The sequence below is a fragment of the Podarcis erhardii genome (assembly GCF_964252035.2).
Source record: "Podarcis erhardii genome assembly, chromosome: 2".
Taxonomy (NCBI): Eukaryota; Metazoa; Chordata; class Lepidosauria; order Squamata; family Lacertidae; genus Podarcis; species Podarcis erhardii.
Window position 1 is genome coordinate 120,364,066 of NC_138498.1, and position 26,762 is coordinate 120,390,827.

The 26,762-nt window shown below is 45.7% G+C and overlaps 3 protein-coding genes across 7 annotated transcripts in view; all 3 read right to left on the minus strand.

Annotated features, from left to right (window-relative positions):
* Positions 1–26,762, minus strand: part of LOC309336664 (uncharacterized protein) — an 84,633-nt gene that overhangs the window by 37,846 nt on the left and 20,025 nt on the right. The gene's annotated exons all lie outside the window — the stretch shown is intronic.
* On the minus strand, positions 424–10,528 carry LOC309336796 (uncharacterized protein). 3 transcript variants are annotated; one of them, XM_081853137.1, is made up of 6 exons: positions 10,396–10,528; positions 8,132–8,647; positions 7,874–7,955; positions 6,608–6,690; positions 4,209–4,335; positions 424–2,056 (listed from the first exon to the last, which is right to left on the minus strand). In XM_081853137.1, exons 1-6 carry the CDS (start codon positions 10,450–10,452, stop codon positions 1,218–1,220), a joined length of 1,704 nt encoding a protein of 567 aa, XP_081709263.1. In that variant the 5' UTR covers positions 10,453–10,528; the 3' UTR covers positions 424–1,217. The 3 variants fall into 3 exon arrangements, with proteins under 3 accessions (XP_081709263.1, XP_081709262.1, XP_081709261.1); XM_081853136.1 differs by having other exon boundaries at positions 424–2,053; positions 7,859–7,955; XM_081853135.1 differs by having other exon boundaries at positions 7,859–7,955.
* LOC309337028 (zinc finger protein 263-like) lies at positions 16,086–25,754 on the minus strand. Of its 3 annotated transcripts, none has more exons than XM_081853666.1 (6): positions 25,667–25,754; positions 23,508–23,959; positions 21,826–21,946; positions 20,977–21,059; positions 18,599–18,725; positions 16,086–17,219 (listed from the first exon to the last, which is right to left on the minus strand). In XM_081853666.1, exons 2-6 carry the CDS (start codon positions 23,925–23,927, stop codon positions 16,744–16,746), a joined length of 1,227 nt encoding a protein of 408 aa, XP_081709792.1. In that variant the 5' UTR covers positions 23,928–23,959; positions 25,667–25,754; the 3' UTR covers positions 16,086–16,743. The 3 variants fall into 3 exon arrangements, with proteins under 3 accessions (XP_081709792.1, XP_081709790.1, XP_081709791.1); XM_081853664.1 differs by having other exon boundaries at positions 16,087–17,219; positions 20,977–21,062; XM_081853665.1 differs by lacking the exon at positions 25,667–25,754 and adding an exon at positions 25,643–25,665 and having other exon boundaries at positions 16,087–17,219; positions 20,977–21,062.

The following is a 26,762-nucleotide window of genomic DNA, read 5'->3' on the forward strand; positions in this document are numbered from 1 at the left end:
TGGGGCAGTCCTAAGAAAATACTGGACCCAGGTTCTTAATACAAGAACCTTTAACTTTTCCCAGCGGACCAGAGTTACGTGTTAGCAATAGTCTGTCCCCGCCACCGAGACAACCAAGTAAAATATATACAGCCGCACCTTGGAAGTCAAACGCATATCTGTTACGGAAGTCTGTTCAACTTCCAAAACATTCGAAAACCAAAACGCAGCTTCTGATTGGCTGCATAGGAAGCCCCATCGGACGTCCGGCTTCCAAAAATAATTCGCTGGAACACTCACTTCCGGGTTTGCGGCATTCGGGAGCCAAAACGTTCAAGAACTAAGCTGTTCGAAAACCAAGGTATGACTGTATTGCAGATACGGAACTGCCAGTATTTATGTTCATCTGAGCTATAACATCCTCACAGGAATAGTCAATTTTATTTTTCCACCATGTACGAATGGCGTTTGCATCATTTTCAACAAACGCGGATAATATCGTGACTTCTGCGGTGCGGGGTACCAGCAATACAAAACATTCTAAACACTTTGGGCGGTGTGCAACGTTAGTCCTGCTCAAGAGTAGACCCACTGGAGATATGATTAATTTCAGAGGGTTTACTCTGAGTAGGACTTTAACATACAGAGAGATGTTTGGCCCACTGCCAGTTATAAATACGTATATTTCCAATGAGGAGACGGAAGACACGTCTCACACAGAAGGGCATCTCTGAAAGACATTTCCTGCCTATAACGTCAATACCAGTCAATGAAGAAAATAATGAGCTAGATGGAGCCACGCTCTAACTTTGTATTGATTTAATTCTCTTTGATATGTCAGCAAAAATTGCAAGCTCGCTTCTGAACCACCGTGTTGTGTCACCAACTAACTGGAAACAAAGATTGCTTGAGAACTTTAATAAGACAACGTATTTACAGATCTCTGCCATGGCTGTAAAACAGCTACAGTCAAATCTTGGTTGTCGAACGTAATCTGTTCCAGAAGCCCTTTCAGCTTCCGAAATGTTCCGACAACCAAGGCACGGCTTCCGATTGGTTGCAGGCCGCGTTGGACATTCAGCTTCCGAAAAACGTTCCAAAACTGGAGCATTTACTTCCGGGTTTTCGTCATTCGGGAGCTGAAGCGTTCGAAAACGGAGGCGTTTGGGATCCAAGGTTTAACTGTATTAGACTCAAGTTTGACTTTAGAGCGAAATTTATCTCTCTCGAATTCCTTTTCATATGTCCACGGTAAGGATTTCAAAGGAATCCTGGAATAGCTCATCTCCAAGCTCTTGTACGATTTCCCCCGAGTGCGATTTTTGTGTGTGACAAGTGAGATGAACCTTCCGAGTGAAGCTCTTTCCACACTCCAAGCACTGATAGGGTTTCTCCCCAGTGTGGATTCTCTGATGACAGCGGAAGTTTGTGCTCCTATTGAAGCTCTTTCCACATTCCAAGCATTGGTACGGTTTCTCCCCGGTGTGAATTCTCTGATGACAAGCAAGGTCTTTGTTCAAGCGAAAGTTCTTCCCGCATTCCAAACACTGAAACGGCTTCTCCCCTGTGTGGATTCTTTGATGGCAAGTGAGGTCTTTGTTCAGAATGAAGCACTTTCCACAGTCCAAACATTTATAGGGTTTCTCCCCTGTGTGAATCCGATGATGAGACGTGAGATATTTTTTCTGGCTGAAGCTCTTTCCACACACTAAGCACTGGTAGGGTTTCTCGCCTGTGTGGATTCTCTGATGACCGCGGAGGTTTGTGCTTCGAGTAAAAGTCTTTCCGCACTCCGTGCATTGGAACGGCTTCTCCCCCGTGTGAATGATCTGGTGATAAGCAAGGTCTCTGTTCAGACTGAAGCTCTTTCCGCATTCCAAACATTTATATGGTTTCTCTCCATTGTGGCTTCTCTGATGGTTTGTGAGACTTGCACTCAGTCTGAAGCTCTTTCCGCACTCCAAGCATTTATACGGCAGCTGTCCAGTGTGTGTTTTGCTCTTTTTACATCTGTCTCTTTCCGATGACACCTTTGGGAGTCGGTCACGATTATGCCGCATTTCCCATTCGCCGCCTGCTGTAATGAAGACAGGGGAAGTGGTAAGAGCTTGGGGAAGAAATTGAGCCTCCATTCACCAAGCAAACAGAATGACACTTTGCAATAAAGGTCATTGCAATATACGGAAGGCAAATTTTCACACATTCTGTTGACTGGCATTTACTGGCAACTGGCATATATTGCAGGATGAGAGTCTAGATGACACTGGGGGTCCCTTCCAATTCTACAATTCTATGAATGTAACTTGTTGTTTGGTGGGAGCTATTGGGTTGTTGTTTTTATTTTTATTATGTATTTTGTGGTTTTATATCTTGATTTTATTCTGTGGACTGCCCTGAGACCCCTGGGTATAGGGCAGTATATTATTAATAATAATGATGATGATGATGATGATGATGAAGTCCAACCCCCTCCAATGCAGGGGTCTTTTGCCCAATATGGGGCTTGAACCCACAATCCATTAGATTAAGAGTCTCAGGCTCTACCAACACAGAGAACTGTCCTCATGATATTTATGGAGCCCGTGTGGTGTGGTGTAATGGTTAGAGCAATGGACTCCAAGCCTCCTGAAATTTCCTGCAACTGGAATGCTATAAACCTAAGAACTGAAACTATTTACAGAACTGTATGGAACAACCTTACATTTACAGAGCAAAATATCCCCTTGAATTACATACCCAGCACAATGGAACCTTACGAAAGGACAATAGAAGTGGACTCTCCCTGCCCTAACCACAGCAAAAAGACTAATACTGATGAATTGGGAAAATAAAAATGCGGCTTCCTTCTACGATTGGATTGAAGACTTATACAAACTCGCAACATACAAACAACTTGCATATAAACACAGACTTGCGATTGACAAATTCAATGATATTTGGAATTCATTCTTACAAATACTGTAATAGGTCTGAGATCTGGTGAAGTACAATAACGACCTTGTAAAATATACAGTTTGGGGTTATTTTCCCTCCCCCCCTTTATTTTCCCTTCTACACGGGTTCTGCTTCTCTTCTTATTTTTCTCCCTTTTATTTACGTCTCACCATGTTTAGTGCACACACCCCGTATTTTTCGCTCCATAAGATGCACCTGACCATCAGACGCACCTAGTTTTTAAGAGGGGGAAAGCAAGAAAAAATTTTTTTTGCGCAGAGCATGTAAGCGGCTCTCGCTTTTCTTGCTTTAAACCCTTCCGTCCCTCCTCCCGCTTCGCTGAGAAGCCAGCAGAGCAAGAGCAGTTGTTGCAGAGCACCTCTTCTGCTGGCTTCCCAGCAAAACAGGATGAGGGATGAAAGGGAGCCCTTAGAAGGGAGCGCTGAGCAGAGCCTGGCAGCAGCTCTTGCTGGCTTTACCGGGAGGTGTGGGAAGGGACAGAGGGCAGCCCGTCAGTCCCTTCTCCCACCTCATGGAAAAACTCCCAAGAGCCGCGCTCCCTTTAAAGAGCCATGCGGAGCATGTGTGCGGCTCGTGGGGGCTTTTCCCCGAGGAGGGAGAAGAGACTGACGGGCTGCCCTTCTCCCTCCTTGGGGAAAAGCCCCCAAGAGCCTCCCGCACACATGCTCTGCACGGCTCTTTAAAGGGAGCACTGAGCAGAGCCTCCTACCTGCATTCGCTCCATAAGACGCACACACATTTCCCCTTTTTAGGAGGGAAAAAGTGCGTCTTATCGAGCGAGAAATACGGTATGTACTTTTTGAATGTTCAATAAAGATGTTTTTAAAAAAAGAACATAAAAAGTGTCTGTTGGATCCAACATCCTGTTCTCACAGTGGCCAAAGGATGCTTGTCGGAAGCCCGCGAACAGGACCTGAGGAAAGGGCACTCTTGTCTCTCAGGGTTTCTAGCAACCAGTTTTTGATAGCACTACTCTCTCCACACTGTGAAGGCCGAGCAAAGCCATTATGGCAGTTTTCTCCATGAATGCTGGACCTGGATGAAGTCTGTCAGAGACCTGGGTTCAGCTCCCAGCTTAGACAGCATGCAGAGCCAAGGCTGTTTTTAAATGCTTCCCTTCAAAAGATAAGCTTGCAGTCGTTGAATTTAATGTGATTTACTTCTGAGTAGACATGGTTAGAACTGCACTACCCAAAATATGGTTCGAGTGAGGAAAGGTGCAAAAGAAATTACGTGTTCCTTATTTTCCCAGACGGGGAAATAGGGGGCCTTACCAAAAGAGGCCACCATCCCATAATTCTCCTCCATAACTTCCCTGTGCAGAGCTTTCTGGTCAGGATCCAGCAGAGGCAACTCCTCCTCTGTGAAAAACACAGCAACCTCTTCAAACGACACTGGACCCTGAAAAAAAAGAGAGAGAGAGAGACGTTTGCAGCTTTATAGATCACATAAAAGATGATCTACTAGCTGAATCCAAAAGGCTCATCCAGGAAAGGCAGCTGGATATTATTCTGCATAATTTACAGCCTTCCTAGCAGTGGAGACTGGTCTATTTTGGAAAATGGGGCGCTGCCCTCCCCAACAATCCCAGTCTCTCCTGTCTGGGTTAGTTAAAACTGAGGTGGAATAGCAAATCGACCTCCTCCTCCTTAGTCGCAATGTTGCCTCTTATAGGACTTAGCAGGGAGGAGGATTCTGCCGTCACTGGCTGTTGGGCTCCCTGCCTTCTACCCCATATATATAGTTTTCAATTTAACAACAAGAGTCTCCTTTACATTTGTATCTTTCATTTCGACTTCCCTCCACTCCTTCTCTGGTTACGTAGTGAATTCATTTAATTAAACTGTACCTCCCCCATAACATCTTTTAGATAGATAGATGATAGTGTTAGAATTCCTGCTCCATGATTGCGGGCATGGGATTGTTGTCTATCACATGACGGTACAGTGGTACCTCGGGTTGAGTACTTAATTCATTCTGGAGGTCCGTTCTTAACCTGAAACTGTTCTTAACCTGAAGCACCACTTTATCTAATGGGGCCTCCCGCTGCTGCCGCACCGCCAGAGCACGATTTCTGTTCTCATCCTGAAGCAAAGTTCTTAACCCAAGGTACAATTTCTGGGTTAGCGGAGTCTGTAACCTGAAGCGTATGTAACCTGAAGTGTATGTAACCTGAGGTACCACTGTATATGTTTTGACTCCACAGAGTGGCAAGTGACAGAAACAGGATGTTAGTGTTACTGTGTTCCGTGAAGTGGGACTATTGTCCTTTGTTCTTTTTCTCTTTGCTGTCTGATGCTAGAGAGAGAGAGGGAGCCATGTTGCAGTGTTCCGTTTCTGTTTATATGTAAATAAAGGAGATTAGCCAAAAGGCTGAGTTGTTGAGGTCTGTCACACGCATGATGCGCAAACTCTGCGGATCCCTAAGTGTGCCGATGTCTATTGGCATCAGTCGCTGTGATGTTCGGGATGAAGAAAGCTTTTGAAGCTCCTGAACGAACGACCAGGAGGGAAAGAACATGCCAGTCGGGCATGTGTCTCTGCCAGGGTCCTACTTGAGTGTAGGACGAGCTCCTGACAAATAGATAGATAGATAGATAGATAGATAGATAGATAGATAGATAGGTCTTCTTTCCTCCCAACTACTTGATTTTCTATTAATCCTGCTAATGTATTTACCTGTTTACAATGATTCTTTTAAAAAATCTATGTAACATCCCCATTCTTTAATAAAAACACTCTCTTCTTGATTTCTAATAATAATAATAATAATAATAATAATAATAATAATAATAATAATAATAATTTATTATTTATACCCCCCCCCCAATCTGGCTGGGTTTCCCCAGCCACTCTGGGCAGCTTCCAACAGAGTATTAAAATACAATAGTCTATTCAACATTAAAAGCTTGCCTAAACAGGGCTGCCTTCAGATGATTTCTTATCCCCGTAAGTTTTGCCATTTCTACATATTCCATTAATTTTGCCTGCCATTCTTCCTTGGTTAGGATGGTATCTTGCTTCCATCTCTGCGCATAAAGCATCCTGGCTGCTGTGTTTGCATACATAAAGACAGTGGTACCTTGGGTTAAGAACTTAATTCGTTCTGGAGGTCCGTTCTTAACCTGAAACTGTTCTTAACCCGAGGTACCACTTTAGCTAATGGGGCCTCCCGCTGCTGCTGTGCGATTTATGTTCTCATGCTGAAGCAAAGTTCTTAACCCGAGGTACTATTTCTGGGTTAGCGGAGTCTGTAACCTGAAGCGTCTGTAACCCGAGGTACCACTGTAGTTTCTTCCGGTCTTTTGCTATATCCTGTCCTATTATCCCTCAGAGAAAGGCTTCTGGGTTTTTTTCAAATAAAGGTTGCCTTCAACCCCCACCCACCAGTCCCAAGGGGTACCAGCAACCACTGCTTCCTTGCCTGCAGTTTTGACTGAAGCAAAGACTTATAGAATTGTAGAATTGGAAGGGAACCCGAGGGTCATCTAGTCCAACCCCCTGCACTGCAGGAATCTTTTTGCCCAATGTGGGGCTTGAACCCACAACCCTGAGATTAAATCTCGTGCTCTACTGACTGAACTATGCAGTTAAAGTGAAGAAAAGAGGTTCATTCTAGGCCTAAGGAGGCAAGAGGGGTGGGACAGAGGCAGCCAGCGATATTTCTCCATACCGGCTCAGCTCCTGTGTCTGCTGCTTCTCCTCCAGGACACAGAAGAGTTGACCGAGTAAGCATTTCTGGTATCACTCCATCGCCTGTCAGAGACAAAGATGAAAGGAAGTCGGTAGGAGGTGCTTGTCTCAGTTACAATGCACATCTATGTTACCGTATTTTTCGCTCCATAAGACACACTTTATTCCTCTTAAAAACGAAGGGGAAATGTCTGTGCGTCTTATGGAGCGAATGTGTGGTCCCTGGAGCTAAATTGCCGGAGTGCGGCACGCTCCTGAGCCGCTCTTTGGGGCTGGCGGGGAAAACCCTGGGTGCCGGCAGAGAAACCGGGGCTTCCCCTGCCAGCCCTGACAAGCCTCCGCAGGGCAGCGGGGAGCCTTCATCCCATTGCCCTGCGGAGACTTCGCGCAGCTATCCCTGGCTTTTGCGGGAGGTGGGGGAAGGGACAGAACACTCTGTCCCTTCCCCCACCTCCCAGAAAAGCCCCCAAGAGCCGCGCTCCCTTTAAAGAGCGCACAGCTCTCGTGGGAGGAAAGCCAGTAGGCTTGCTTTCACTGAAGCCAGGAGGGCAAGAGGGATTGGTTTGCACCCGCTTGCTCTCCTGGCTTCAGGGATAGCCCCGCAAAGCCTCCTGAACGGAGATGGAGGAGCGCTCCCTCTTAGCTCAGGAGGCTTTGCGTTGCTTTTTTATTTGTTTTCCTCTCCTAAAAACTAGGTACGTCTTATGGTCCGGTGCGTCTAATAGAGAGAAAAATATGGTGCATGTGGGTGCTACAAAAAAATATTTAGCTGTTGCATGCATTTCTGGATGTTTATACCCATTTTACAGGTCGGTGGTGTGGAAACAACTCTCTCCCCATCTGGGCTCTTGGACACAAACATACCAAGCTTTTCAGGATGATGGCATTTCTGAGGCTGGAGACAAGAGTGTTGCCCCATTGAAAAAGAAATAAAGAAAGATGAAAGCAGCCCACAGATTTACAGTCGTACCTTGGAAGTCGAACACCTTAGTTCCCAAACGTTTTGGCTCCCAAACGTCACAAACCCGGAAGTCACTGTTCCGGTTTGCGAACTATTTTTGGAAGCCGATCGTCCGACGGGGCTTCCAATTGGCTGCAGGAGCTTTCTGCAGCCAATCAGAGGCTGTACTTTGGTTTTCAAACATTTTAGAAGCTGAACAGACTTCCGGAACGAATTTCGTTCGACTTCCAAGGTACGACTGTATTGTATAATCAATAGAGGCAAGTCCACTTCCTTCTCCCTTACCCAGTGACCTCGGTCTGGTGCCCAACAGAATCCTCTCCGCCTCAAAGAAATCAGGGGCTGCTTGTCCAAGAAGAACTTTGACCTGAAAGAGGAAAGTGTATTCAAACAGAGAACGGGGAGAAGGATTGCAAAAGGAATGGCAGAAGCAAAAGCTTGAGGGGTGCTGGCTATTGGATGATTTCTAGGGAAAGCTGGGGAATCAGTCGAGTTTTTACGGATTCTCAGCACCTTGGAACTACCAGGATGAAACTCTCTCACCTGTTGCTCTGCCTGCTTCTTCTCCTCCGCCTGGCTCAGAAGGAAACCTTCGGCCAGGGCCACCGCCTGGGAACTGGTCTCCACACCACATTCCCTGACCCAGTTCTCCATCTCCGGGGGGAGGACAGCCAGGAACTGCTCCAAGATCACCAGGTCCAGGATCTGAGTCTTGGTGTACTGCCCTGGCTTTAGCCAACGACAGCAGAAATCGTGGAGTCGGCTGCAAACCTCTCGGGGTCCCTCGGCCTCCTGGTAGCGGAACTGCCTGAAGCGCCGGCGTTGTACGTCCGAGCCGAGGGTGTCCTCCTCATCCAGGTTTTTCGGCAGTGTTCTTTCCCAGAATTCCCCACTGATAAGGGGGCCTTTTCCTGCTCTGCGAGCAGCTGAGTCTTCTTCTCCCATCTTTGATCTGTGCTCCAAGGAAGCCTCCACGAAGGCTGAATGGTGAAATCTGCCTTGTTCTGCCAATGCCTGTCTCCAGGCAAAGACAGACAGAATTGGAGGTTCCACCACGTCCTGCAAAGCCAAAACATTTACACAAATTATTGCGCTGTCAGAAAAGAAAGTTTTATGTGGATGACTCCAGCCAGCAATCAAGTTTCATTCTAGGAGAAAAAGCAAAACTCGAAGTGAAGCTAGAGATTGGAAGCGGAGGCTGCTCTGTCTCAAGGCCACAAACCAAAACCTTAAGTCCCCAGCCCTCTTTTGCCGTCGCTCCTCCCCCGGAACCTCATGGAAACATAAAAAGTCAAGTATTCTGTACCATGACATGGGCAGGTTTGCAACAGTGTAAAAAAACACAACGTTAAAAATCAGTTAAAACAATTTAAGAGCTGAAGAATAGGGTTGATTGTTAATATACTGATAGATATACAGTGGTACCTCGGGTTAAGTACTTAATTCGTTCCAGAGGTCTGTTCTTAACCTGAAACTGTTCTTAACCTGAAGCACCACTTTAGCTAATGGCGCCTCCTGCTGCCGCCGCGCCGCCAGAGCCCGATTTCTGTTCTCATCCTGAAGCAAAGTTCTTAACCTGAAGCACTATTTCTGGGTTAGCGGAGTCTGTAACCTGAAGCGTATGTAACCTGAAGTGTATGTAACCTGAGGTACCACTGTAATCTGCCATATAACAGGTGTCAATGGCCTAGAGCAGCCTTTTTCAACCTGTGGGTCCCCAGATGTTGTTGAACTACAACTCCCATCACCCCTAGCTAGCAAGGCCAGAGCTCAGAGATGATGGGAGTTGTAGTCCAACAACATCTGGGGACCCACAGGCTGAGAACCGCTGGCCTAGAGTAAAGGAGACACCTGGGTGGGCCAAGGAGAAAGGAAAGAAGCGTCTCCCCCCCCCCTTCCTTTGCAGATGCTGATGGAGAGGGGTGCTAGATGGGCCAGCTGCTCAGATAGCCTCCCTATGGGGTGAAATGGGGGGTGAACTCTGCATTCCTCTTCTCTGCATTCTCCACCCCCCACATAACTATTGGGTGTAATTGTTATTTTTGTTCTTCTTATTAAACAAATTTGTATAACGCCCTATACCCGCAGGTCTCAGGACGGTCACAGCATAAAATCACAATATAAAAACACAAACTAGATTACAGTGGTACCTCAGGTTAAGAACTTAATTCGTTCCGGAGGTCCGTTCTTAACCTGAAACTGTTCTTAACTTGAAGCACCACTTTAGCTAATGGGGCCTCCCGCTGCCACCACCGCGTGATTTCTGTTCTCATCCTGAAGCAAAGTTCTTAACCGGAGGTACTATTTCTGGGTTAGCTGTAACCTGAAGCGTCTGTAACCCGAGGTACCACTGTATTATTTATTAAGTTTATACACTGCCCTATACCCTGGGGGTTTCAGGGCGGTTCACAGAAGAAAATCGAGATATAAAACCAGAAAATGCCTAATAAAAATAAAAACAACAATATCCCCCCCCCATAATGAAAACAGAAACAAACCTGCCCCAATAACCTCCCTCCCCAGAACATTTTAAAAGAGCATTGAATGTCAATGGAGAGGGGAATGTCAGTGCCAGCCCCACACCTCCCTATAGGGGGACATGCAGAGGGGTCTGCCCCATGCCAAAGCCCACTTCCCTATGGGAATAAACGGGGTGCCTGCCGTACCCCACGCCTCCCTATGGGGTGAAGCCACCCCTCCCTGGACCCCCAGCCAGCGGATTCCTCCACCCCCCTTGACCCCCCACCTGCCCCGCATCCCCCCAAAGCCCAAGGGGGGAGAGAGGGGGCCAGAGCAGGGCGACCCACCAGAGCCAAGCCCGGCAGGGAGGCGCCCAGGCAGCCCTCGGGGAAGACAAAAGCCATTTTCCCCCTCCGGGAGGAGAAGGAGTGGGAAGGCAGGAAGGAAGGAAGGCGCACCGCCAGGAGGCGCCCTTGCAACCCCCGCCCTTTCCTCTCCCTACACCCGGAAGAAGCTGCCTTCCGCTCTAGGAATCCGGCTCCGCTTGTCTCCCTTAACCCTCAGACGCCCACGCGATGCTGCCTGCCTCCCCCGGCAGAAGCAAAGAAAGCACGCACGAGGGGGGCAGGGTCTTATTCTTTGGCCCAAACGCTTCTCTTAAATAGGATTATGATTATGATTAATTTATTTTTTATTTTTTATTCCCCGCCCATCTGGGGTATAATAGTAATATTATACCCAGCCGTTACTGTATTATTATTATTATTTCCCACTCATCTGGGTACGAATAATAATAATAATAATAATAATAATAATAATAATAATAATAATAATAATAATAATAATAATATACTCCAGTTGTTGTTGTTGTTAAGATTATTATTTCCTGCTCATCTGGGTACGTATAATAATAATAATAATAATAATAATAATAATAATAATATACTCCAGTTGTTATGATTATTATTTCCTGCTCATCTGGGTACGTATAATAATAATAATAATAATAATAATAATAATAATAATAATAATATACTCCAGTCATCATCATCATCATTATTATTTCGCCAGCCACTCTGGGCAGCTTACAGGACATATAAAACATAATAAAGCATCAAACATTAAAAACTTCCCAATACAGGTGTCTTCTAAGAGTTCATCTAGTCCTAAATTGCATACCCTCCAACATTTCTCCGATGAAAATAGGGACGTCCCATTCCATAATAAGTTTACTATTTATGCCCCAGCCACTCTGGGCAGCTTCCAACATATCTAGAAACATTATAAAACATTAAACTTTTTTTAAAAAAACCCTTCCCTATACAGGATTGACTTCAGACGCCTCGGGGGTCAAATTACTCCATACCCTCTGACGTTTCTCCAATGAAAATACAGATGTCCTAAGGAAAAGTGAGACATTCCAGGAACAGATCAGAAACCTAGAAGGGCTTCTCTAAATCAGGGACGTCCCTGAGACACTTGAAGGGTCGGAAATTATGTGCATTTGTGGGGTTTTTGGGTAGAGTGGGGAGAGGCTCTCCTGGGGACTCTGGGTAGTATTCAAATAAGTCCTACTCAGAGTTTTTGTTCTTATTTTTATTATGTGTATGTGCTTTTTATATGCTAATTTTCTCATGGAATCATAGTTAGAAGGATCCCAAGGGTCATCTAATCCAGTGTTCCCCAACCTTGGGCCTCCAGCTGTTTTTGGACTACAATTCCCAACATCCTTGACCACTGGTCTTGCTAGCGAGGGATGATGGGAGTTGTAGTCCAAAAACAGCTGGAGGCCCAAGGTTGGGGAACACTGATCTAGTCCAGCCCCCTGCAGGAATCTCAACTAGAGCATCCATGACAGATGGCCAGCCAAACTCTGCTTATAAACCTCCAATGTTGTGAACTGCCATGAGATCTACGGATGAAGGGGGATATACAAATTTTAACAACAACCTTGCAGAGCCAGTGTGGTGTGGTGGTTATCAAGTGCTGGACTAGGACCTGGGAGAGCTGGGTTCAGATGCCCCCTAACTCAGCCATGAATGAAGCTCCCTGGGTGACCTTGGGCCAGTCCCTGCTGATGTTCAGGGTTGGGAGACAGAAATCTGGTTTCAATGAAGGATAAAGTGCGAGACTGGTTACATTACGCTCAGATTAAAGAAGTTTTTAAAAATGACAAAAAGTTAGGGTTCCAGGTGGAGAAATCGAAATTAGAAACAGAATTGTTAGAACCAAAGACTAAGGTACTATCTAGAATGTATAACTTGCTGTTAAAATGGAATACACAAGACGAAATGGTTAAATCGGCTATGATAAAGTGGGCACAGGACATTGGGCATAACATCATGTTTGAGGACTGGGAAAGGTTATGGACCACTGGGTTGAACTTCACCGCTTGTAATGCTCTGAAGGAAAATGTAATGAAAATGATATATAGATGGTACATGACCCCAGTTAAACTTGCCAAAATATACCATTCGTCTGATAATAAATGTTGGAAATGTAAAGAAAATGAAGGAACATTCTTTCACCTCTGGTGGACATGCCCTAAGGTGAAGGCCTTCTGGGAAATGATATATAATGAACTGAAAAAGGTATTTAAGTATACCTTCACTAAGAAACCAGAGGCCTTCCTCCTGGGTATTGTCGGCCAGAAGGTGTTAAAGAAGGATCGAACATTTTTTATGTATGCAACAACGGCAGCAAGGATACTCATTGCTAAAAACTGGAAAACTCAAGATCTACCCACACTGGAAGAGTGGCAGATGCAGCTGATGGACTATATGCAACTGGCCGAGATGACTGGCAGAATCCGAGACCTGGGAGAAGAGAGGATTGAAGAAGATTGGAAGAAATTTAAGATGTATTTACAAAAACATTGTAACTTGGTTGAAAGTTAAGAAGGATGCTAGATTATAAAAAATTGGCCACCACTAAACTAGATTTGAATTCGATGATAAGTGAGATTAAAGAAAACATAAATTTTTTGGAGAATTGCTAGATTATATTTAAATGAGTGGATATAAGACCGTAAACAAGTTGATAATTTGCTTGGAAAAACCTTTTACGATGAAAATGGGAGCGGGAGACGTGAGGGAGTCCAAAGAATTGATGAAACCACGTTGCGTTGGAAGTAAGATTGTTTATTATTTGTGTATTTGTATTCAAAAACTTTAATAAATATTTATAAAAAAAGAAAAAAAGAAATCTGGTTTCAATATATACCGTGTTTAAGAAAAAAAATATTCTGAACGAAACAGTGGATGTATGATTTTTGTGGTTCATACTGTGGCCACAGACATGTGATTTGACGGTGAGTTTGTGGTAGCCCAATGCAAAAATCCTGAGGATCCATGTGGATCCGTACTTTGTAACCATCTTCTTACGCCATTGCGGCCCCACGAAACAGTGTGTGTGTGTGTGTGTGTGTTTTTTGTTTATTTTGGTGCGGGCTGTAGCCATGGATATGCTATGTGACCTGATGGTGAATTTGGGGTGACCCAATGCAAAAATCCTGAGGATCCATGGGCTTTTACCTCCCCCCTCCTAGGCAACACCCTTTATCGCTAGCCTCCCTTATCTCTCTCTCAATCCCTTACCGATCAGCTGCTTCCTTTCAACACCCCCTTCCCTCTTGTTTGCCTTAGTGTCTTTTCCTTAGCTGGAGCAGTTTTTTGCTCCTCCTTTTCTTCTAATTTCTCTCCTCATTGCTTTAGTCTTCCCGTCTTCTCTCCTTGCAAGTTCACTGTCTTTACCTCCCCTCCTCCCAGGCAGCCTCCTTTATTGCTAGCGTCCCTTATCCCCCTCCCTGATCACTTGCTGATTAGCGGCTTTGTTTCAATACCCAAATTCCCACTTTCGGGGGGAAAAGCATGATCTGCTTTTCTCCCCTGGGCAACTCGGCTCCAGGGACCACGCATCCACTCCATAAGACACACAGACATTTCCCCTTACCTTTTAGAAGAAAAAAGTGTGTCTTATGGAGCGAAAAATATGGTATATATATTTATAAACACAGTTCCTATCCCACCTTTCAAGTCTCCATGTAACACCCAGGACACGTCTCTTTTTTAAAATTGCAATATGTATTTTCTTCTCTGCAATCCACTTATAAAGATAAACGAAGCATTTATTTGATGTGCAACCCGGAAACATTTGCAAGGACCAACTTACAAATGTCAGTAGCGTAAGAGCGTTATCTGCTTACGTTCGAAGAACCACAACAGAAAAGGAAACAGGATGGAAAGGAGATAGGAGAAGGAAACCCAGGAGCTACTTCTTAGTCACTGAATAATAGCAATGACCACCTGGAATGCAAACAGCTCAAACGGAGGAACCCAAAATTGCTCTCCAATGGAGAAGCCCTGCAGTAGCCTCCTGCCACTGTAGCCTGATGGATCAGCTGTGGATAGATGCATAGATGCCAGTTTAGGGAATCATAGAAATCATAGGATTGTAGGGTAAGAAGGGACCTTGAGGATCATCTATTCCTGCAGTGCAGGAATATTCAGTTGCCCCGTTCACGGCTCGAACCTGCAACCTTGGCGTTATCAGCACCAACTGAGCTATCCAAGATGAGCCTGATGATACAGCAGGCTCTCCATTCTTCTTACACCTTTCTTTGTAACCTGTGGAATGTAGAGAAAGCGACATGGGTGCCACTCTAAAATAGCTGCTCTCCTGGGCATGACCAATCACAGAATGGCTGCCATATGCTGTCTCAATACGTGAGTATCTAGTAAATCAGAAAAGGAAAACCGGTAACTTACCCCATGAGTAAAGGTAAAGGGACCCCTGACCATTAGGTCCAATTGTGGCCGACTCTGGTTTCACTATGCTCAAATTCAAGAGGTTTTTAAGATGGACAAAAAAACAGGATTCCAGGTGGAAAAATCGAAACTAGAGACAGAATTGTTAGAACCTAAGACCAAGGTACTTTCGAGAATGTATAATTTGCTGCTTAAATGGAATACTCAGGATGAGATAGTCAAATCAGCCATGATAAAATGGGCTCAGGATATTGGATACAACATTATGTTCGAAGACTGGGAAAGGTTATGGACCACTGGAATGAAATTCACGGCATGTAATGCCTTGAAAGAGAATATTATGAAAATGATATATAGGTGGTACATGACCCCAGTCAAACTTGCAAAAATTTACCATAGGTCTGATAATAAATGTTGGAAATGTAAGGAGGCTGAAGGGACATTCTTTCACCTTTGGTGGACCTGTCCAAAAGTGAAGGCCTTCTGGGAGATGATTTACAATGAGTTAAAAAAGGGGTTTAGGTACACCTTTCCCAAGAAACCAGAGGCCTTCCTCCTGGGCATTGTGGACCAAGGGGTGTTAAAGAAGGATAGAACATTTTTTATGTATGCAATTACAGCAGCAAGAATACTTATAGCAAAATATTGGAAGACACAAGATCTTCCCACGCTGGAAGAGTGGCAGACGCAGTTGATGGACTATATGGAACTGGCTGAAATGACTGGCAGAATCCGAGATTTAGGAGAAGAGACAATGGAAGAAGACTGGAAAAAATTTAAGGACTATTTACAAAAACATTATAAGTTGTATGAATGTTAAGAATCTGCATGATTTGGAAAATTTAGCTCCTGCATCTAGATTGAGAAAACAGGAAGCTAAGTTATAAGTAAGAAATGTTGAAATTTAAAGCTGTTATATCTATTATTTTAAGGTATAAATACTTGACAAAAGGTACTTTAAATCTAGAAGTAAAATATTCTGAAAGATGTAAAAAAGACACGAAACAAGGTAACAATTTGCTGATATGTTTTATTGTAAAGAACGCAGGGTGAGGGAGATGTGGGGAAGTTCAGTTAATAACTTAAAAATGTACTCTGAAAGTTGGATTATTTTTCTTTCTTTTTTTCTTTTTTTCTCGCTTCTTTATTCTTCTTCTCTTTTCTGTAAATTGAAAATATAATAAAAATTTTAATAAAAAAACAACAACAATTGTGGCCGACTCTGGGGTTGCGGCGCTCATCTCGCTTTATTGGCCGAGGGAGCCGGCGTACAGCTTCCGGGTCTTGTGGCCAGCATGACTAAGCCACTTCTGGCAAACCAGAGCAGTGCACGGAAATGCCGTTTACCTTCCCGCGGGAGCAGTACCTATTTATCTACTTGCACTTCGACTTTCAAACTGCTAGGTTGGCAGGAGCAGGGACCAAACAACAGGAGCTCACCCTGTTGCGGAGATTCGAACCGCCAACCTTCTGATCGGCAAGCCCTAGGCTCTGTGGTTTAACCCACAGCGCCACCCGCGTCCCACCCCAGTGGGTAGAGAACCCTTTTTCTGCCTGGGGGACCAGATATCTCCCCACCTCACCCCACCGACCTGAGCCAACTTCTGACTTGTGGGCGAGCCCACCCACCTGTCAATCATTTGCTGTCATTATTCACCGGTCCAAAGCTGGTCTATGTGGGTGGGGAGCAGGACTAATCAATCCTGCTTAGCGCTGGGCTCTGGAGCACAGAAAAGTTCCCTGTAGAGATCACTCACACACCTAAATCAGGCGGAATGAAGCTCCCTTCTTCCCACGAGCTGATTTAAGAGATCTATCCTGGGCCCAGTTGCATAAGAGAGTCCTCTGCAATGAACTTTCTCATGGCCCGACATGCCAGACATGACAGCCAGCCAGTTTCAACACCTTCTCTATCCTCGATACAGACATTCAAGGGGCATTGTTGGAGTTGAAGGACACATTCCAGGCAGGCAGAAACAGAAGAGTCATTGGGGGGGCAGGGGCTGGGGAGGGGGGGCCTGGTGTGGGGCAGGTGCCAAGCGCAGGGTAGAGAGGCCTGATGTTGCCCGCCCCTGATTTATACAATTTCTCCCGAAAGTGAACTTTCTGATGGCAAGAAAAGGTCGAATGGTGAACGAAGCTCTTTCCACACTTCGAGCATTGATAAGGTTTCTTCCCCGAATGAGTTCTCTGGTGAAAAGTGAGCTGGGACTTCTGGCCAAAGCTCTTTCCGCACTCCGAGCACTGATACGGCTTCTCCCCTGTGTGGATTCTCTGATGTTCAGTGAGACTTCCCTTTTGGATGAACTTCCTGCCACACACGAAGCACTGATACGGCTTCTCCGACGTGTGGATGGTTTGGTGGGTCGTGTGGTCCAAATGGCGGCGGAAGTGCTTTCCGTGAGCTGCAGAATGAAGAGAGGAAAATAGTAAGAGAGCCCAAGGGGGTGTCTTTGTACACAAACGTATGTTGGAAGTGTAAAGAGAAGGAAGGCATATTCTACCACGTGGTGGGTGTGCTTTCATTTCTGTATATACTGTGTGTTTATAGTCTTTGTAACGAGCGCAAAACATGCTCTGAAGCTCAACATCAAAAAAACGAAGATCATGGCCACTGGTCCCCTCACCTCCTGGCAAATAGAAGGGGAGGAAATGGAGGCAGTGAGAGATTTTACTTTCTTGGGCTCCATGATCACTGCAGATGGTGACAGCAGCCACAAAATTAAAAGACGCCTGCTTCTTGGGAGAAAAGCAATGACAAACCTAGACAGCATCTTAAGAAGCAGAGACATCAGCTTGCCAACAAAGTCTGTCTAGTTAAAGCCATGGTTTTCCCAGTAAGTGATGTATGGAAGTGAGAGCTGGACCATAAAGAAGGCTGATCACCAAAGAATTGATGCTTTTGAATTCTGGTGCTGGAGGAGACTCTTGAGAGTCCCATGGACTGCAGGAAAATCAAACCTCTCCATTCTCAAGGAAATCAGCCCTGAGTGCTCACTGGAAGGACAGATCCTGAAGCTGAGGCTCCAATACTTTGGCCACCTCATGAGAAGAGAAGACTCCCTGGAAAAGACCCTGATGCTGGGAAAGATGGAGGGCGCAAGGAGAAGGGGACGACAGAGGACGAGATGGCTGGACAGTGTTTTCAAAGCTACCAAACAGCGGGAGGCAGTGGAAGACAGGAGTGCCTGGCATGCTCTCATCCATGGAGTCACGAAGAGTCGGACACGACTAAACGACTAAACAACAACAACAAACGAGTTCTTTTTCTCTTATGCTATATGTTAAGTCTGCAAGCTGCGCATATTCTGTCAGTTTAAGTTGCCATTCTTCTTTGGTTGGGACTTGGCTCATTTTCCATTTTGGGGCTAACAAAACACAGGCTGCCATAGTGGCATACCTTTTTGGACACCTGGGAATTTCAGTCTGAATTATCCCCAACAAAAAGGACTCTTTGGGGGGGGGGAGTACTTTTAAACATTTGTTTCAATTCATTATGGACCACTTCCCAATATTCCTTTACCCCTTCACAAGTCCACCACATATGAACGTTCCCTCTGCCTCTTTGCACCTCCAGCACTTATCTGATTCAGCCTTATAGATCTTAGTAAGCCTACTCAGAGTTAAAATACCATCTGTAAATCATTTTCAAGTAGATCTCCTTCAAAGAATAACACGCTGTAAACTTCAAATCGCTTTTCCAAAGTTTTCCCCAGAGTTTAAAATCTATATTGTGAGGACGGCAGCTCTTCACCTCGGAGCAAGGGAAACAAGGGAGCCTTACCTAGAGAGGTGACCATTAGGCAATTGTCTTCCATGACTTCGCTATGCAGAGCTCTCTGGTCAGGATCCAGCAGAGACCACTCCTCTTCTGCAAAGAACACAGCCACATCCTCAAAGGACACGGGGCACTGATAACAAATTAAAGAAGATGTTTATTATTAACATATCATTCGTTTATAGCCTATTATTGACATTTTTGTTAGATTTTCAAATTAACATTTTTTATTAGCTTTTCAAATTTTACAAATTCTTTTAGACAGCCATCAAAACTTATATCTCATTATCTGTTGACTTTCCATGGTGTTTTTTTCTTGCCTTATAAAGCTGCTTTATTATATTTCACCCATTACAGTGGTACCTTGGTAGTTGAATGCTTTGGCTCCCGAAAAAATTTGCTCCCGAACGCCACAAACCCGGACATGAATGTTTGCAAATGTTTTTCAGAAGCTGAACATCCTACGCAGCGTCCAATTGAGTGCAGGAAGCTCCTGCAGCCAATCGGAAATCGTGCCTTGGTTTTCGAACAGTTTCAGGAGTCGAACAGACTCCCGGAAGGGATTAAATTTGAGAACCAAGATACCACTGTATATATGTTAACTACACATGATTAAACTACCACTTCTCATTCATTGCAATACTTCAAATCCTCAATACAGTTTAACATCACCATGGTATTTTTTTTCAAATTTTCTACAAAATATTTCAATTCTTCAAAAAAAAATTCTTCATTCTGTTCTTTAATTCTCAGTTAGTCTAGCCATTTCAGCATATTCAATCACCTTCATAAGTCATTCTTCTTTCGTCTGGATTTCCTCTCCATTTTCACACTCAGACTATTCTTGCCACCGCCATAGCATTCGTAAACAAATTATGGTCTAATTATACCTAACAGAAAGGCCTCAGGTTTCTTGGGAATCATCACTTTAAACATTTTTTAAATCATTTCCCAATAACCTTTTTGCCTTCCAACGGGTACCCGATTTACCCTAATACATTTTTGCAATCTTAAACGCTGTTAAGTACCATCTATACATCGTCTTCATGTAATTCTCTTTTAATGTACAACAACCTGTAAATTTTAAATTAATTTTCCATACCTTCTCCTAAATAAGATGTTTAAATTGGTTATTCCCCCCCCCAAAAAAAAAACCCGAAGGCTTTCTGTGTGGGATAATTGGGACAGAGGTTCTGAAGAAGCTGACTTTTATATTTTTATGTATCCAACAACTCTCTACATGCAGAAATGGAAGGAGGGATCCCAACTAAAGAAGAATGGATTCTAAAATTAACGGACTATGCTGAAATGGCGAAATTGACTGTAAAATTAAGAGATCCAAAGGACAAACTTTTTATGGAAAATCTGAGGCCTCTCTTGGACTATCTGATGAAGTATTCGAGTGACATGAAATTGTGAGCAGGATTTGAGATATGAACAGCAGAGGAAGAAAACAGTAAGATGGTGTTAAGGGGTTTGGTAATAATTATAATGCACAAAAATGTCAGGGAGGGAAGTGTGGGAAGTCAAAAAGAAAACTATAAGATAATGGTTTATTGCCTGCGGAGTAAATTTGCTAAAAAAATTCAAAACATCATAAAAATCAATATAAAGAAAAAACGGGACACTGGACTAGGAAGGAAGGAGGGAAGGAAAGAAGGAAGCTTTCTTACTAGGAATTTTAGGTCCAGAAATACCTCAGGATCAGAAGAGACTATTTATGTATGCTACAACAGCTGCACGGATGCTACTTGCCCAAAGATGGAAGGAGGACAATTTACCTACAAAAGAAGAATGGCTGATAAAGATGATGGACTACAGTGGTACCTCAGGTTAAGTACTTAATTCGTTCCAGAGGTCTGAGCTTAACCTGAAACTGTTCTTAACCTGAAGCACCACTTTAGCACCACGCCAAACCTGGAAGTACTGAAACAGGTTACTTCCGGGTTTCCGCGCTTGCGCAGAAACACTAAAACACGCTTTGCACATGCACAGAAGCGCAGAATTGCGACCTATGTGTGCACAGACACAGCGCTGTGGGTTGCAAACGCTGTGGGTTGAGAATGTGCCTCCCGCACAGATCACGTTTGCAACCCGAGCGTCCACTGTAATGAATAAAAATGAATAACTTTTATTTTATTTTTCTTAAAGGAAGGAAGAAAGTATGGAAATTTAACATGAAGGTCATCGGCAAGCAAAATCCAGAAGACTCGGAAAGGAAAGGTTTTCTTCAAATCTGCCTGGCATACACTGCCTTCTTTGCATGTAGCTCAGACAGAAGCAAAGAGAAGGAGAGGGATTTCTTGAACCTGGAGGAGGCGCACAGGAGACAAGAGGCCCCATCACTGCCACCTGCCCATCTCCCCAGGGGTCCTTCCCCTTACCTGGTCTAGTGTTACAGCAGCTGCTTTCCCTCCGTCCGAAAGAAGAGGTGGCCAAACGGGTCTTGCCAAGCTCATTCCATCACCTGCTAAAGAGACAAAGGTGGCGGGAAAGCCAAGAGCCCAGATCTCCTCCATTGCATGCAGTCTGAATGTTGAGTCCTTTTTTTCTGGACAGCTTTAAAGGAGGATTAGACACATTCTGCAGAGGGGTTCTGCTCCCAATAGCTATGCTCTGTAGTTGAAGGCAGTGTATTTCTGAATACCGACTGCTGGAAAACCAGCAGTCGGTACAGTGGTGCCCCGCAAGACGAATGCCTCGCAAGACGGAAAACCCGCTAGACAAAAGGGTTTTCCGTTTTGGAGGTGCTTCGCAAAACAAATTTCCTATGGGCTTGCTTCGCAAGACGAAAATGTCTTCCGAGTTCCTGCGGGTTTTTTTTCCTCCCCCCACCCCTTTTTCTAAGCCGCTAAGCCGCTTATCAGCTGATCCGCTAAGCCGCTAATAGCGCTAATCTGCTAAGCCGCTAATAGGCTTGCTTCGCAAGACGAAAAAACTGCAAGACGAAGAGACTCGCGGAACGGATTCTTTTCGTCTTGCGAGGCACCACTGTATTCTTAATTTATATTGCGAAGCAGCACATCTGGTGTGGCTCAAAGATTGGATGACTTTAAAAAATGTAAACATACTCAATATTGAAGGCTGGGATAACAGATTTATACCCAGATGGGCGGGATATAAATAATAGAATTATTGTTGTTATTTTTATTTGAACTGTGGGTGATTTACTGACCGGCACACTCTGTGACAGAGGGAGACCCAACTTCAAGATCATGCAACATAATATTTACCCAGCGAAGTGGCACCTCCATCACTCTCTGGCATGTTTCGCATGGGATACTCTCCAGTGGTTGATGGCGTCCTCTCTGCCTCCAGGGAATCAGCAGCCAATTCTGCAAGCAGACCCCTGGTCTGAAACAGCAAGTTGAAGTTGTAAAACAACGTGAACGCAGATCTTTGGAAGCTTTTTGGTAAAAGCTGGAGAACAATGAACCACATTATGGAGCAATGGAGAACTTCTGAAACAACAATGGGATATTAGCTCTGCCCAAGGCATGATGGAAGCATTGGCTGGGAAAAGATAGACATAACATTTTACAAGGACTGGAAGGAACATCACCAGTGCTGGATTTACGTATAAGCCAAACAAGCTATAGCTTAAGGCCCCACTCTCTTGGGGGCGCCTAAAAAAATTAAAGGAAAAAAACCTGGATGTACATTTCCAAAATATAAGATAAAAAACAAATAAGATAAAACCTACATACAGCAACGGTGTTTTGTGTTGTGTAGGCTCCTATGATATAAGTAATGGGCCACGCCTGCTAGCCTGCTCCCTAAAATATCACTGGTTTTAGATACCTATTAGGTCCATAAATTGTGGGACGCGGGTGGCGCTGTGGGTTAAACCACAGAGCCTAGGACTTGCCGATCAGAAGGTCGGCGATTGAATCCCCGCAATGGGGTGAGCTCCCGTTGCTTGGTCCCTGCTCCTGCCCACCTAGCAGTTCAAAAGCACGTCAAAGTGCAAGTAGATAAATAGGTACCGCTCCGGTGGGAAGGAAAATGGTGTTTCCGTGCGCTGCTCTGGTTCGCCAGAAGTGGCTTAGTCATGCTGGCCACATGACCCGGAAGCTGTACGCCGGCTCCCTCGGCTAATAAAGCGAGATGAGCGCCGCAACCCCAGAGTCGGCCATGACTGGACCTAATGGTCAGGGATCCCTTTACCTTTACCTAAACATCTTCCAAGACAATAATGCCCACTTAATAATGTCCACAATAATGCCACATGACCGGGAAGCTTATTTATTTATTGAATTCATATATCGCTCTATACCCAGGGGTCTCAGGGCAGCTCACAGAATAAAATCAAGATACAAAACCACAAAAGACATAATAAAAATAAAAACAGCAACCCAATAGCCTCCCTCCCGCCCCCAAAAAACATTTTAAAAGGGCATAGGATGTAAATCAGATCAACCAAAGGCCTGGTTAAAAAAGAACCTTTTTGCCTGGTGCCTAAATATGTTTAATGAAGGCTCCAGGCGAACTTCCCAGGGGAGAGCATTCCACAGATGGGGAGCCACTGCAGAGAAGGCCCTGTTCTCGCCTTGCAACCCTCCGGACCTCTAGAGGAGGAGGCACACGAAGGAGGGCCTCAGAAGATGATCTCAGGGTCCGGGTAGGTTCATATGGAAAGAGGCGGTCCTTGAGGCTTCCTACAGGCATCAGAATGGTAGAGCTGGAAGGGACCCCAAGGGTCATCCAGTCCAACCCCCTGCAATACAGGAATCTTAACTAAAGAATCCAAGACAGATGGCCATGTGGTTGGTCACTGTGAGAAGAGAATGCTGGACCAGCTGAACCATTGGCCTGATCCAACAGGCTCTTGCTGTCTGAAAAAGTTGGCCAATTATAGCGAGTTTTGAGTTGAGCTCCCTCATGTTGTAACAACCCTCATTCAACTGTCTCTCACCTCCTGCTCTGCCTGCTTCTTCTCCTGTGCCCGGCTCAGGAGGAAACCTTCGGCCAGGGCCACCGCCTGGGAACTGGTCTCCGCTCCACATTCCCTGACCCAGTTCTCCATCTCCGGGGGGAGGACAGCCAGGAACTGCTCCAGGATCACCAGGTCCAAGATCTGAGCCTTGGTGTTTTGCTCTGGCTTGAGCCACTCATGGCAGAGACGGCGGAGTTGGCTGCAGACCTCTCGAGGTTCCTTGGTCTCCTGGTAGCAGACGTCCTTGAAGTTTCTGAACTGTTGGTGCTGTACTTTGGAATGGAAAACACCTTCGCCTGGGATCTTCTTCTGCACAGTTCTTTCCCAGAAGTTCTCAGTGCTTCCAGTCTTGATGGTGTCAGGGCCGCTTCCTGCCGCAGCAGAACCCTGCTTTTCCATCTTTGATCTGTGCCCCAAGGAAGCCTCCAGCTCTGGGAAACACAAGATGAGATTGTTAAAGCCTCCATGACACACTGGACAATAAATAAAGGACATAATATGGATCTGAACCTCTGGGAGAAACTGTGGAAGAGTGATCTGAAGTTCACAGCATGCTACTCTTTGAAGGAGAACTACATGAAAATGGGTGGCGCCGTGGGTTAAACCACAGAGCCTAGGGCTTCAGTTGTTTGAATCCCTGCAACGGGGTGAGCTCCCGTTGCTCGGTCCCTGCTCCTGCCAACCTGGCAGTTCAAAAGCACGTCAAAGTGCAAGTAGATAAATAGGTACCGCTCTGGCAGGAAGGTAAACGGCGTTTCCGTGCGCTGCTCTGGTTCGCCAGAAGCCGCTTAGTCCTGCTGGCCACATGAACCGGAAGCTGTACGCCGGCTCCCTCGGCCAGTAAAGCGAGAAGAGCACCGCAACCCCAGAGTCGGTCACGACTTGACCTAATGGTCAGGGGTCCCTTTACCTTTAGATAACATGGGGATTAGCAGCTAATAAAAGTTTGGGGCTCTTTTGTTCCGGGTTTCCATCTTGTTCCATCTTGTGGCAGGTGGCAGTCTTCAATTAAGGCCAAGCCCACTGGCTGCTGTTTTGCTCTGGTATTCCTGGCTGGCTGGTGTCCTTGGTTTTTTTTGTCCAAGGGAGCCCTCAGATTTCTCCGTTAACAGGGCAGGGACCCTCCTAAAACGAAGGGGACCTGCCTGCTTGAGCCTCCTGCAATTCCTGGGCGATGTGCGCGTGGGGCTTCTGCAGAGCATCAGAGACCAAAGCGCATGGCAGCGCACCCTTAACCTCTGGAACTCCCCTCCACAAGAGACCCCAGAGCCTAGGGCTTGCCGATCTGAAGGTTCAGTTGTTTGAATCCCCGCGATGGGGTGAGCTCCCGTTGCTCGGTCCCTGCTCCTGCCAACCTAGCAGCTCGAAAGGGAAGTAATAGGGAAGTAATAGTGCCACTGTATTCTGCTCTGGTCAGACCTCACCTGGAGTACTGTGTCCAGTTCTGGGCACCACAGTTCAAGAAGGACACTGACAAACTGGAACGTGTCCAGAGGAGGGCAACCAGAATGGTCAAAGACCTGGAAACGATGCCTTATGAGGAACGGCTAAGGGAGCTGGGCATGTTTAGCCTGGAGAAGAGGAGGTTGATAGCCATGTTCAAATATATAAAAGGATGTCACATAGAGGAGGGAGAAAGGTTGTTTTCTGCTGCTCCAGAGAAGCGGACACGGAGCAATGGTTCCAAACTGCAGGAAAGAAGATTCCACCTAAACATTAGGAAGAACTTCCTGACAGTAAGAGCTGTTTGACAGTGGAATTTGCTGCCAAGGAGTGTGGTGGAGTCTCCTTCTTTGGAGGTCTTTAAGCAGAGGCTTGACAACCAGATGTCAGGAGTGCTCTGATGGTGTTTCCTGCTTGGCAGGGGGTTGGACTCGATGGCCCTTGTGGTCTCTTCCAACTCTATCATTCTAGGATTCTATGAAAGCACGTCAAAGTGCAAGTAGATAAATAGGTCCCCAACACAGACGGCTTTGAAAAGAAGATCAGACCGTGGAGGAGGTGGGGATGTTAACAACCCCTCTCTGCCAAGCCCCCAAGCCCCCTCCTCTCTTTGCAGCCTTGCAGTCTCCCCATCCCCTCCAGCCCTGGGACTGCCCTCCACCCAAATGCACAAAAAGTGGGGCAGGCAGGCTCACCAGATCCCAGCGCGTGGATCCCAACGGGGGAAGAAGCAGGAAAGCCAGCGGATGGGGAGGGGCATTATAATGAGAGTTCCCTCTTCCCCCCACCCCAAGTTCCCTCCCTCTCCAGGAAGCAAGCTCGGCCTATGTTCACCTAAACTGCATGATTCCTCTCCGGTCTCTGCTTTTTCTGCATTTCACAGAGATACCTGCTTTGGCCACTCCTGGGGGGCTCAGACATATGCCCCCTTGGGAGGAAACTGACTGCAAAGGTTTCTTGCGGGGGGGGGGGTTTGCAGGAAATCCCGTTCACATCCTACCTACGCTAGATCGCCACTCAGCGGAGAGAAGAAAATGATGGAATCCAAGAATTGGAGGGCACCCAGGTGGTCATCTAGTCCGACCCCCAGGAATGCAGGAATCCAAGCGAAAGAACCCCTGGCAGATCGTGCAGGGAAATGCGGTTTTGCATCTACGTTGAGCAATTTAGAAACTAGAAGCCTTTGGCTGATCTTATTGCCATCCAACACCCTTTTAGAATGTGGCTTGGGGGGGGGGTGTTGTTATTGGGTTACAGTGGTACCTCGGGTTAAGAACTTAATTCGTTCTGGAGGTCCGTTCTTAACCTGAAGCACCACTTTAGCTAATGGGGCCTCCCGCTGCTGCCGTGCCGCCACTGCGCGATTTCTGTTCTCATCCTGAAGCAAAGTTCTTAACCCGAGGTACTATTTCTGGGTTAGCGGTGTCTGTAACCTGAAGCGTATGTAACCCGAAGTACCACTGTACTGCTTTTGGTTTGATTTTGTATGTTGTGGTCTTGTGAACCGCCCTGAGACCTCCGGGTATAGGGCGGTGTGTAATAATAACAATAATAATAATAATAAATTATTATTTGTACCCCTACCATCTGGTTGGGTTTCCCCAGCCAACCTGGGCGGCTTCCAACAAAGATTAAGAATACATTAAAATGTCACACATTAAAAACTTCCCTGAACCTTCAGATGTCTTCTGAATGTCAGGTAGTTGTTTATCGCTTTGACATCTGGTGGGAGGGCGTTCCACAGGGCGGGTGCCACTACCAAGAAGGCCCTTCTGCCTGGTTCCCTGTAAC